This window comes from Taeniopygia guttata, chromosome 2 (assembly GCF_048771995.1).
Source record: "Taeniopygia guttata chromosome 2, bTaeGut7.mat, whole genome shotgun sequence".
Lineage (NCBI taxonomy): Eukaryota > Metazoa > Chordata > Aves > Passeriformes > Estrildidae > Taeniopygia > Taeniopygia guttata.
In genome coordinates, this window is record NC_133026.1 from 19727746 (window position 1) to 19741896 (window position 14151).

Here is a 14151-nt window from a genome sequence, read left to right on the forward strand (position 1 = left end):
GCTTTCTTTCTCTGCAATGAAGAAGATTCAATATATTGCAGAAAATTTTAAATTGATAGGTCACAAAGAAATCAGAATAATTTATTTGTAAAAGCAAAATCCAAATATTAGACTAACAAAAACTTCAGTATTGATTTCAGCACATTTACTGAGAAGTTTTAGCCAGGTTGTGTGATTCCAGTGCTCCATGTCAGAATACCCTGACATTGACCTATTTATAAAAACAAGAGAAAGACATCATGAATCATTAAAATATTTGAAGGGGGAAAAAAAAGAAAATTTGAAAAACTGGGCATACAGTCTGTCTGAACATCAGTGAATATCCTTAGTGACTAATTTAGGTCTGGCAGCTTTCTCTGTCTGAATTCCCTTCCCTCTCACTTCAGGGCCAGATTTGTACTGAATACTTCTATTATCAGAGTTTGAACTTTTCTCAAGTATTTAAAAAGAAGGAACTAAATTCTCCACTAAACATAAAGGTTTGCATGATACATAGCTGAGGATTCAAAGGAAACACTGGCTTGTTTTAAAAACAAAAAAGCTGGCCTACAAACACAAACAGTAGGATGTTTTAGTTATTGCCTCTCTGATCTGCAAAGCTAGGATGGAATTCTAATAAGAAAGTATTTTTCTACTGTGACTTTCAAAGCTTCTTGTTTATGAGAGAATGGAAGTAAAGTTGTTCAAAGGATTTCAGTACCTCACCTTTGGTCTTTGCCATAAACAGTAGGTGAGAAGGAACACAAATATGTGAGGAGGAATACAAATATATGAGGAGAAATGGAAAGAAAAAGTTTACCACCAGGAAAGCAAGCTTTATTATATTTTAAGGAAAATTTATGTTCAGCTCAATTTAATGAAGCAATTTCCTTTTAATAGACTGTGGAATTTTTACTTTTCTTTCTTTTAAAAACTAAATATGATTGCAATGTTAGAAGAGAAGGTTGTGGAGTCTGATTCCAAACTGACAAAGATAACTAGAGCTGTAATGGTTCTGTCTTATTCCTGGATTTCTATGGCACTGAATTCCCAGACTGAAAAATTATATAAATCAACTGAATAGCAAGATGTTCTAGAAATTTCTGTCAAATTTTAATTCAGAGCTATGATTCTCTTATTTTAATTTATATTCCCTTGTTAGTTTTTCAGGTGGTGCCCTGGGATGCCAAGACCAATATGTATGACGTGGCTGAGCCATGTGCATGTCCATGTTTATACTTGCTGTTGTGTACCTGAGAGTACAAAATACTTTTTCTTTACATTACAGATGCCCAAAATCTGACTTCTGCTAACAGCGTGCCTGAGAAATTGTGCTCTTGATTTACTATTATTTTACAGTGAGCCGTCAGCTGGCAAAGCAGATCAATAATGTTTGAAGTGCTCCTTAATGATAGCACACCACATTATTATGAAGTTAAATGTCATAAGTGTAAAAAATGAATTTATAATTTGGGATTATTCTGCATGACCATCAGAGATATTTTATCTTTTTATTAAGGCAAAAATGTAGACATTTTGTTTCCAGCCTGCAAATAACCTCATTGCCAAGATTAATGGTCAATTATTAAAAAGCACATGAAATGATGACAGTAAACTCCATTCAGATCACACAGAGTCAATGAATTTGTGTAAAGAATTATTGTACAAGTAAGTGAAAAAAAAAAATATAAGTACATCAGCTAATTTAAGAACAACTTTTTTCTAGCTGTGATGTAATTTCACTATTTTTCATATTTTTTAATTTAACCTGTAAAATAAAATGTATCAGATTTGGAATTTAACCTATTTTTGTTACCAGAACATTCTTACTCTCTCAAAACCAACTCTTTTATATCTTTGTTTCATTCAATTTTTGACAATATATCCTAGAGTTCTTATTTCAAATAAACCCACAGTTTCTTCTTGTCTTTCACTTCCATAGAAATTAGTGAGATCTGACAAAAATAGCCTTGAAAGAAAGGGCCTCAGAAGATCAGACCATAGTAGAGTCACTTACTACTGATAAAGATGCTGTTGACAAATTAATTTTTGAAAGGAAATAGTGAAAAAAATCTCTGTAATCAGTTGAAAATCCTCATATAAAACGAGCTATGTAAGTGAAGAACAAAGAAGCCACCTCAGTGCAGATACGATGTATACAGCTTATAAAACACTGCATGGACGCAAGCTGAAGGAAAATACATGTAAAATACATACATGTAAAATAAAATAAGCATTTAGAAATTTTAAACAATGGTATAAACATTGAATATTACCATACTGTAGAAAACAGATCTAATATTCACATGTAAAATATCACATGGGCTGCCCCTCTCTTCCCTTTTCACTCTCTCAACTGGAGTACATAATTCCTGCAAAGAAGCAATTATTTTATTGTGCTGACTGTAAACCATGTTCCAGGAATACCCTTCAGCAGCTTCCAAAAGGACAGTCTGTGAGGAGGAGGCTATCCCAAAATATTTGAAAGCTCCAGAATTGCCTTTACATTAGTTTTCACCACTAAATGCTGTCTGCTGAGAAGCAGCTATAAATATATAAATATGCGATTATTTTCTTCCATTCAATTTAAGGCATTCTCATTTCAACTCCATTCTGTTTCTTTTAAACCTGTTTTCAAGTCCTAATTATTTTCTATCTCCTAGTTTTTTCTGTGCATGTCATATTCTACTGTTTATGTAATTAATACATCCAGAATAACCATAATATGTAAAATCTCAGTTTAACAAAATAAGACCAAGTAGAAAATAGAAACGCAAATTCAGCTGCCCTAGAGAAGAACCCTTGTTGTATGTGTAGCCCAGCAATCCTACAGCTACAAACATAGAACTATAAGTGCTGTAAATAAGCCATTTTGTTGATCAGAAACCCCTGTTCCCCATCTCCTTTGTATGCTGCTCTTCTTTTTGAGTTTGGCCACAGTAAGATGGTGTTTGCTGACTTTTAGCTTTGTTATGACAGACACAATAAAACTGTGAACTCTGTGCTGCAAAAAGTACAATCTGTGCATGACATGCTTTCTCTATCCTGAATGCTCCAGGCTTGGGTCAGGTGGGAAATGTTATTTTTGAGAAACTGGCAAAATGTATTTTGCTTGTTTGTTCTACAAAGGTAAAGAATCAATAACAACAAGAATGAGAAAGGTCAGACCAGACTCCTTTGTGTTATCATGTCAACAGGAAGGTCAGCATACCAAAAGTCTTGAAAAAATTAAGTGAGCAGGTATCAGCTTGTGGAGTAGAAGGCAAAAAATCATAGGCAGAGTGCAGAGCTAATGTGAAAGGCACTAAATTATTCCCTTTTAACATTGGTTGGAGGCTGAGTGTCCTCATACAGATAAGAAAATCAGGGGGCAGAGACGAGGTGAGGTGTGATGGGCAATGGGTTGTTTTTTTAGGCTTTGTTTGTTTTGCTTATTTTACAGACATGCATGTTCACAGATGCACACAGATACAGCTGAAAAGTGAAAAAACGATAGGCTTCTGATCCTGCTGGAAAGCAAAGGCACAAACATAAACACATTCCCACAGGATACGTACTCCTAAACATTTATGGTAACCCTGCTGTACCTAGCATACACTACCAGAGATGCTGTAAGGAAATGATTCCTGAGTGTATAAAGACTGTATCCTATTAGAGTGCAAAAGCAAGGACCATGAAATTTACAACTCTATAAAGGATCAGCATCTTGGGTCTCCAACTTTCTTAAATAAATATTTTAAAAATTTGTATTGCAAATTAAGCTTCAATTGTACATATCAAACTTCCATGAGAAAAGTCTCCTCTGAATCATCTGTCTCCATAAACAATAATTTTCTGCAAAATACACAGGAATATGACTGTGCTGAAGCTGTATGGGAAAGCAGTTGGAGCACTTGGTGCAACTCCTTTCCCAACAGATCTTCTTACTGAAGCAGTGCTGTAAAACAAATAGTTGCTATAAAGTAATAAACCAAGTTACTTCCTGAACTGTTTCACTGCAAAGGTATTTTAATGCAAGACTTGTTATAAAACACTGTTGACATTCAGATTTGTAGGGTCATAGACTAAAACCAATGTAAATTTCAGCAATTTTAACATTTTAAGAGATTGAGGGTCCTTAATCTGACAGCTTTCCAAATCCTTATTGAAACAATTTCCTTCCTTGCAATGACAACTGCAGAATATTTCCAGTTTTGATTATATGATGTGATTTTTCAGATTGTTATATAATATGTGGACTTAAGAATAGGAAGAAATATTTTTTACACTATAGTAAGATATGTTGATACCATTTTTATGAACTTAACAGAGATGTTACTTATTCCTTAAGAAAATAAACTACTCTTTTCTTTTGCTGAATATTTTCATGAATCTGACTGTGAAATGAAGTGTCTAATTTGTTGTAGCTCCAAAACTGAACCGAATCTCAGAAATGTGGTTTAACTAGACCCCACTGGTATTAATTAATACATGTGAACACAACTGGCAACAAATGGCAAGAGAGATCAGCATTTAATTTGTTATTCAAGATGATAAATATTGACTTACCATCTCCTACCTGGGCATCCTTACCTATCTACCTTTGTTTTTAGGAAAACAATCACATGCACAGCAATGAGGACAATGAAACACTTTAAAAAAAGACAAGGGGCTCAGTAATGCTCATGTGCTCCATAGAGCTTTTGAGTACATCTGCCTTAGATTTTTATTAAAGTGCAATTCTGAAGAAGGTTCCAAATTGTATCACGTTTCCATTCTTAGAATTATACAACAATTTCTGATTGCAAACCCTTCATTTTTTAGATGTAACTAGATCAAGTGGTGTTCTTCAGAAGTTCATTTTTCATACTTCAGTTGATGATGGACATCCAGTCTACGGCAGGAGATTAAAGCTTGCTCAAAAACTACCACAAAACTCATACAGTGCTGATTATGTGGGATCAGCACCTCATTTAACATAATCACTTATGTTGTGTCACACCGTTTCCTACAAGATATAAAGACCACATACTTTACTGAGAGAAGCCATGATCTACCTAATCAGTATTTATCATCTTTGGTTTAGGGGTTTCTTTTATTACTGTTTGGTGGTTTGTTGAGTTTTATTGGTGGGCATTTTTTGGGATTTTTTTGGTTGTTGTTGTTGCTGTTGCTTTTGTTGTTTTTAATAAGGGCAAACTTTGTTCTTATTTTAGCCTATGTCTACAGAGATATTAATTAAATAGAGTATTCTGTGAAGGAGTCAAAAGTTTTATTTTGCTGACACTTCAACTGAACTGGGAAAAAGAATATTGATAAAGGTTCATTTGTAGTCTCCACTTATTTTTATGGCAAGAGGCTTTACAATAAAACACAGAGGCCAAAGGTTGCATATATTATAATCTGACACAATTTATAGAAAATTATTATATACATCACAGACTCAATAGCTTACCAATGCATTAATGAAGGAAAGTTTTTAGTCAAAACAAAATAAATAAAGGATACAAAACCTTAGTAATTTCTTGGATTTATCTGCCATAATTTAGTATGAGAACACCACACAAACGTGTCTGCAGAAAAGAGTTTTAAAGTTACAAGACCAGAAACAATTTATTCATAACGGATTTTATGAGCAGTGAAATTATGATGATAACAGTAAATTTACAATGTATTTAAAAATGAAAAAGTACTTCCTACATTTCATGTAGCGCCCCTCTAGAACCTTTCCTCTTGAACTTACTTGTGGTGCAGCTGTGGAACTCTATGTCATCTATTGCTGCTCCTCCTCCCAGATCTCTGGTACGAATGCCTTCAAAGATAATTTCAAAATTCCTTAGCTTCCCCAAGTGTAACTCGACTTTGTTCCACTCGTCACCATGAGTTCCTGATTCACTCCATATTTTCACAATCCCATCATCTGTCTAAAATTTGAATAAATTATATATAGTAAGATACATGCAAGTATGGATTATCAAACACAAGTTTTGAGGAAAAAACCCAAACAAAACAAAACAAAACAAAAAAGACTTGAAGATGCCCATGCAGTTGTGTCAAGAACCAGCAAACAGATTATTTGCTAGGATAATAGGAAAGGTTGCTAAATTAGATGAGTACTGTGCAAATAACAACCATCAATAGCAGATAAAATCTCAGTGGAGAAATTACTTTGTGTGTGATTGAACTGCAAAACCATAAATTTTCTTAGGGTTGTATTTAACTTTATACAAACTGTTCTTTGTTTTTAGGATATATTACTGGATCCAAGGCTACTCTACCACTTTAAATTGTATCCATCTATCTTTAGAAAATTGTGACAATGGTGAAAAAGGAGAGAAAAAATTAATATGGGATAACAATAGATTTAGTGTAGCTTATTTGAAGGTAAATAAGAATACTATGACTCACAAGTACACAAATATATTATAAAGCTTTTCTTTAGACCTCTTATCATACTACCTATCTGGCAAGTCTGCAGCAAACATGCTTAATTTTATAGTAGTAGTGTTAGAACGCAGATGCACCAATTTTCCTTGCTGTAAACGGATGATACATATAAATGATGACAGCAAAAGGAAAAATTTGCCTAAGTTTTGTATATGTCTAAATCTACTTTTCTTTTGACTGACTAACCATCTAAACTGTAAATAAGAAATTTTTTTTCTACTCTTTTCTTAGCAAAAGCCATTAGTACTCCAGCTGGGGCTAAGAAAAACACTGTGAGATTCATCAAGCAGCTAAATATAATGCATAACAAAGGTTCTGAGACTGTAGTACATGAACAAGCAAAATCTAAGGAAAATAGAGACAGCAGTAAAATAGACAGGGAAGAAAATTAATTACATTTCTTTATCCATGGTGAACCTGTTAGATCAGATTTATGTTAATGTCTTATGCATATTTATGATGAGAAAATTAATCTTGGTGCTTTAGCTATTGTATTCTGAATAAGAAAGTGCAGGCAAGCATGCACACAAATATTACATTAGTTTGTGAATCAGAGAACTCACAGAATTGTTGATATCTTTTAGAAGAAGGTCCTCAGACCTAACAAAGCATAGAGACATTTGAAGTGTGGCTTGGCAATGGTGTTATGGAAAATCATAATGAACAGTAGAGGAACTTTTGAAAACGACGGCAACTTTACTTTAAAATGCTAAGCAGGAAAGAAAAAAACAGGGATGAATTTCCATAACTTTGTGTAAAGTCATAGATATCCAGCTGAATACCTCTGTATCTGCACATAACTAACAATGTTGGACCAGTGGTGATAGCAGCCTTTTCTAAGTCATAATATCTGAGCCCACAAGCACTTACAGATGCAAGTTTAGGCATTGCTTCATCAGTTAGGTCTCATTTGTTTAAAGTCAAGGACACAGTCCATTAAAGTGAAAATAATATAACAGGACCTTAGTAGTGTTTTGCACCACTAATTCTGGAGTTGATGACAATTGGTAATGATGTTCTTAATGAGTTTCTCCCAGTAAAACTCCTAACTCTATGTGCCATCACATCAGCAGTCCATTCCTCTAACAGAGTCATAGCAGAGTCATAGATCATCTCAAGTTGAAGGGGACCCATGATCATTTTCAAATCCAACTCCTTGCTTCTTGCAGAAGTACTTAAAACTAAACCATGACCAAGATCATCATCCAGATGCTCCTTGAACTCTGACATACTTCTTGCTGTCACCACCTCCCTGGGGTGAAGAACTGACCACCCTCCCAGTGAAGAAGCCCCTTTTGGGCCTATAATCAGTGCAAAAAAAAGGGGGACAGGAATCAACATGAGAGTAAGACCTTTTGTAAAACTTTTAGGTACATTTCAGTATAGAAACACAGCTTAGAGGGCTCTATATTAACACTGAGCTCAAAAAGGGTAGATACAGTAATTGTAGCTGATTTCAAACGTAAAACTGAGTGGCAAATCTATTTTAAACTTACTCCTATCATTTATGTCCATAAATAACTTATTTCAATTGCTCAGTGATATCTATTCCTTTGATTCTGATATTTTTGAACAGCCTCCAGGAGAGTATTTCTTATTATTGGGGTAGTTTGCTTAGCCTGCAAACACCTTTCACCTATTCATGACACGAATAAAATGGATTGTTATGATGACTTACATTTGGCCTGTTGTATTCTCCAACATAGAATACAACCCCAAACCTTAGAAAAGATGCACTTTTAAACATTTTATTAATTTAGTATATATGGATCCTCTTCTGTCTGCCCTTGACAACTGTTTGGAATACAAATAATTTTCATTATTATTTTTCATACTAAATCACTGATTAATTTTAAAAAAGTATCTCAGTGCTGTGTATTACTGGTGAATTTAGGAAACTTAAAATTAAGTACATTAAAACAATGGTGAATCATAAGACACTTGCCTTATATTCATGCATTTGAGCATGATGGAAAATTGAAAACTTGTTTCTATATGACCATTAAGCCCCAAATTTATTACAAAATTAGATGTATTTAGGATTGAATGTATGGAGATATCTGGATATTTTTAAAATACACAGAGATAAGTATTTATATAAAATCTGGAGGTTTTATGAGCCTCATGTCTGCCGCTAGCTAGATTTTGATTGATTTCACATTATATTTAATTACATGACATTCTGTTCAGCCTAACATTGCATTTATCACATTGATTTTTGAGTAAAGGATGCTACAAGTAACAAGTGATAGGGATCACATATTTCTTTAGAAATAACCACATAAAAAGGTTGTAGCAATCAATTTGTATATCATATCATAGCCATAACATATGCAATTATAGGCACTGGGGCATTTTTTATACAGTGAGACACAGAAATATTTTTTGTTAAGAAGAATTTTTCCAGCTGGAAACTTTAAGGCAGTCTCCTTGCACTTCACAAGTTACTGAATATGAGTACACAAATAAGATGCAGAAGCGACATCTCTCTTCTTGTCTGGGTTCCACATACAAAAGGAGTTCCTACACCACAGAAGAACTTCATGAAGCATGATAGGCTGAATTTTCACTTGCTCAGCTACAGCTCTACACACCAAAATGAAAAGCATCCTCACTCCCTGCATAACTGTATGAAGGCTGTTCCAATGCAGAGTGCAAAGACCCTTCAAAGTCATAAGCCCTGCACATTGTCTGCATCAAACATCCAAGGGAGGTGGGAAAGGAAGAGACAAGCAGTAAACTTGGCTTTCCTCCTCTCCCCAGGCCCAGGGCGTGAAGCTGGCTTGGCCCAGGGCTGTAAGCCATACCCTTCTGGATACATGCTTGGCATGAGAGGATCATCTCTTTGCAGCTTTGCAGATTCCGTTTCATGAATTATTGTTTTGTTTTCTGCATTCTCCAGCTTTTTAATCTGTCTTTTGCTTTGGCGTTTCTTTCATATCTTTGGAATGTGTTTGCTTCTAAAACAAACACAAATATGGCCTGAGGGGGAGAGAAAAATAATTCTGTGCTTGGACCTGCCCATTGCATCCATGAATCCTTCAATGTCTTTCACTCTTGAACACATATATTAATGCAAAGGAGAGACGTGTAAAAGAGATATATGACAAGCAGAAATATGCTCAGTGGAGCTGAGCTGAGCTAAGTGAAAGCTGGAGGTCAAAATGTCATATTTTTTCTGCTTTTAAGAGGTTATTCTTTTGCTGAGACCTACTCATATTGAGTGTAGATTTCTCTTCAGCCTGGGCTGGTTGGTGACAAAAGCCTCTGTGGTCCAACAGGCCGATAAAAAGTGGCTCAGATCTGTGGGTTGTTTCTACTGTCTGCTGGTCAGGGCAGAAATCTCATTTTCCTGCTACTCCTCAAGGGTTTAGTGGCATGTAAGCTTTATGCAGACAGAAATGGTTAAAGAGAAGTTTTTGCTGGTCATACTATAAGTTTTACAGGATGACTAGAGCACAGGACACAATAGAACACATCCTAGATTTGCATGAGTGTTTCTACTTTAGATCTATTGCTTCCCAGTATATGGTTTACTATTTATTAGCGCAGACTATTACCAGGCAATACTACTACAAAAAAGCTCCAGAAATTTCCCCAGGACATAATTTTTACAATCTATTTTGTAATTCTGTACTTTTTAATTCCCTAAACTCAACCTGGGAAATTCCAAGAGTTCAATGTTATTTCCAGATCAAGTAAAAAAATTGTCACTTCTCAAAAATACACATTAAGACTGCCTAAAACAGATGGTGTTTTCATTTAAGGCTCTGAAAAGTTATTATTAATTGCACATCACTGCCCTCTGTGGGTTGAACATAGTGAAAGGTCAGGCTGAGGTGAGGAGGCATCATTAAGGGAAACTGGACAGTAAAGGGCATATCTTTGCATTGATTTGCAGCAGTGGGTCATACACTTCCACTGGCATATTATTCTGAGTAATAAACACACTCAGAAAATGGTAAAATTACTTCTAAGAAGGACACAACCTGTTTAGATTTGCAGGTCTGTATGCCCAGCCCTATTGGAAAATTCATATTCATATTCAGAGGATTTTTATCTGCTTTCTGATGGTCTGAGGGGAATTATTTTTTAATGATTTTTTTCCACTGCAATTCAGAATCTTCCTCCTGCTTGTCTTCATCTAAAGGACAATCTAAAGTGTTCCTCTCTTTTGAGCACTTCAAGGGGGGAGGTACAACTTACTTGGCTCAATATCCTCATTAATTCACCTGGGGATAGTACAAATAAAGGAGAGGAAGGATTTAGTTTTGTCTTAGAATTCCTTTTATTTTGTGGCTGAGTTTATTATTTTTTCTTTCCATCAGAGACCACCATTATTCTCAAGGCTACATTTCTAATAGAGTCAGAACAACATTAGGAACTGACTCCAAAGCATGCACAAGGACTATGTGATTTTCCATTACAAGATGTTGCAAAGAAACTTCCTGTGAATATAGTTTCTTTCAGAGCAATATAGTAAGTATTCCAGATGCAATGATAAAGATTTTTCTATGAGGCAACCTTCCTAGTTGCATCTGCAATGAAACAGCAGTGAAACACAGATTTTGTTCTTGATCTGCACCTGTCCTTCTATTCATATACCAAGCTGGGTTCAAACTATTTTCCTGGTTCATTCCCATCAGACATTTATTTCAGCAGAGCAACAGGAAATGAAGTAGAGCTTACCAAATGGATGGAGGCAATCAAAACATTTCTTAAATATTTCTGGATTTTTCAAACCAAACCTTGAGGGCTTTTTAATCAGACACAGAATATTTTCAAATGATTCATAAAAAAAAAATGTTTGTTATTTATACCTTAAAAATACTTTCCAGATTAACTGTATCAAAAGACCCCCCCTTTCTACATCACCTTTCCGACTTTTTAGAGGAGTAAAACCCTTTTTACATACTTTTATAAAAAATTAGGAAAAACATCTCTGATTTCAGTTTGCTTTGAAAACAGTGTCTTCCTGACAAACTTTGATGATCCAGAATCTTTTAAACATAATATATGTTATGCAAAGCACAGAAAAATAGTATAGAATAAGCATAATGGGACTTCAACGGTCACTGTTCTTTTCTCTAGTTCGGGATCCATTGTTATCCCTCTGTTTTATGAGTATTTCAGGAGGGCAGTTTACTTTTCAGGCATTTATTCTTAGTTTAGGATGAAATGTATTTTCATGGTGTGCAAATGAAGTTAATTAATAAACCTAATCTTAATGAAGTTTTATTTTCCTTGGTGTGATAACATTATTAAAGTCTTTCCATGGCTGACCACGTAGTATAAAAAAATTAAGTACTCCATGATGAGCTGTTTTCCTTCCCTGTTTCTTCCCTTTCTCAGGAAGGAGTGGAGTGCAGTCCTGAGTGTTATATCAAAGAAACAGGAGGCAGTAGGAAGAAAAATCAGAGCTTTTCCTTATTTGTCCATAATTTAAAGACCTTGTCCATGAATTTTTATTTCCCCAAGTCACAGAAAAATTAATATCTTTGCTGACACTTCTAAAATCATCTATCTAATTAATTGCTTCAGTTTCATTGCTTGAGAGCGAGCCCTATTTAGCGAAGCTTCTGAGCACCTTTCTTATAGATTTGGCTGATGCTACCTCTGCACACAGAATGCTTGGTTAATTTAAAGATCTCACTTCCTAAGCTTTAGTCTCTCATAATTAGCTTGAAACAAAAGTGCTTTAAAATACAATAAAACTGAAAACTGATGCTGTATAGCAAAATAGCCTAAAAAAGGGAAAAATATTATCATGTCTCCTCCATCTGATGCTATATTCACAATATGAGAGATTCTATGTTTTTTTTTCATTTCTCACTAATTTTCTCTGAAAAATTTCTAAAACACTGTTTTACTTGAGAACAGAAAATTACCCATACAGAACTCGATCTTACATTTAATTCAAGCAAACAAAAGCTCTACATGAGCTAAATGGTCAGGAGTATCAAATTATCATTTAAATTAGTCAAAAAATGCACTGAAGTCGATACTTGTTCACCCAAGACTTAAAATTCAAGCTAACATTTTCTTTCTGATCCTCTTCCCTATTTTCTTTGTTTCCTTGTTTCTTCTTTTTTCTCTTCTATATTTTCTTCACAGCGACACAAAGAAAAACGAGAGCAGCCAACAAGGCCATGAAGATGAGAGTTATGAGCGAGCACGTGTGTCCTCTGGCACACTGTCAATCTGACAATTCCATACAAACAGCTCAGTGGTGCTTCATAACAGCACCAGTTAAAACAACCCAGCTACCTTATTTTAGGGAAAGGCACATACTCAGCATTTTATGGATAAGGTTAATAAGTGTATGCTAGCAAACCAAACAAAACATTTGTACGTGTTGTTGTTAATAATGTAGGAAAATCTAGGCACGGTTAGTAGTTATTTATTACTCTGCCCTTAGCTAATTTTTTGAAAATTTGTCGCTCCTATTAAATAATTCTTGTGGTTAGTATTACTGTTACATTTTGAAAATTGCTACTAATTATCTGAACGTTGAAGCACTGCATTAAACACACAACTCCAAAATTGTTGGGTCTTCCTAGAATAGCTCTGAGACAAATAGAAACTATTTCAATATAGGAAGAGATTTTAAACTCAAAATCTATCTTTCATCAGTAAGCTGAAGGATGCTGCAAGACGCTCACTATGGGATTCTGAATTTTTCAGCACATTGAGGTAGCAGAAATGAAGAAATAACATCAAAAAAGCAGGCAAGAAAACTGCAAGAATCTACAAAGTAATGTTTCCAAAAGCCAGGGACAAATTAGGGACAAGTATGCAACACGATGATTTTTACTTTAGGAATATGATACTGATAACTTACTCAAGCTCCAGTGACTTACATAAGAATTCATGATGCTCAGCAATGACAAGAATGCATTAAAAATCCCAAAATTTTCAGTTTTAAATCATGATAGGAACCAGGAAAGCTATTCAGTATGTCTCTATCTTCAATAAAAAAATGCTTAAAAAGGAAACATGAAGCTATGAAGCTGATCAAATGACATTTTGGAGAAACTATTTTATCCAGGCAACATATATATATATATATATATTTATGCTACCTATGCATATCAGCGTGCATGAAAATTTGGCTCCACTTTTGAGGACAACTTACAGAAATCACACAAAAAATTGAATTTTCACAATGCATTATAGAAAGAAGGAAAACAGTAAGATGAAACAATGATATTTCAGCTTTCAAGCCTTTTATTATAGTCTGTATTAGTCTCAGTAGGTTTTCATAATAAGAGTTAATGGCAAAACTCATCCAGCCAACCCTTTAATTTCCTCCTTTGTGTAAAGTTTTAAGATTATTTTCATTCTCTGAAATATCTTTTCCCCAGTTTTCATTTCCTAAATTAACATCACTATAATAAAGGACTACACATTTCAGCAAAAAAAAACCCATGCATTTTAATGAAAAAAGCTAGATAAATAAGTGTACTGCAGATAAAATTCCTTTTTAAAAAATGCACCTGTTTTGTTTGGAATTCTGGAATCTCTGTGAATTCCTCCAGAGCATCAAAAGGCATCAACACCGCACCCTGCCATGAGCATTTGCCATATTTCTAGAAGTAAAATTCTGAAATAGTAAGACTCCTATTTGCTCAATTTGCTGAGTTGAGAAAAGACAATTTAAAGGATGCATTAATAAAAAGTGATTGGTAATTCACCTGGAGATAGCAGTCTGTTTTATGCAGGTACACATTGCAAGGAATGACAGTT

The 14151-nt window shown here is 34.6% G+C and overlaps 1 protein-coding gene across 1 annotated transcript in view; it reads right to left on the reverse strand.

Annotated features, from left to right (window-relative positions):
• The window catches only part of MALRD1 (MAM and LDL receptor class A domain containing 1), a 237617-nt gene that overhangs the window by 86821 nt on the left and 136645 nt on the right, over nt 1-14151 (reverse strand). Inside the window, exon 29 of the mRNA XM_072925466.1 lies at nt 5702-5882. Within this exon, the coding sequence (XP_072781567.1) occupies nt 5702-5882 (181 nt within the window). The remainder of the gene's footprint in view (nt 1-5701; nt 5883-14151) is intronic.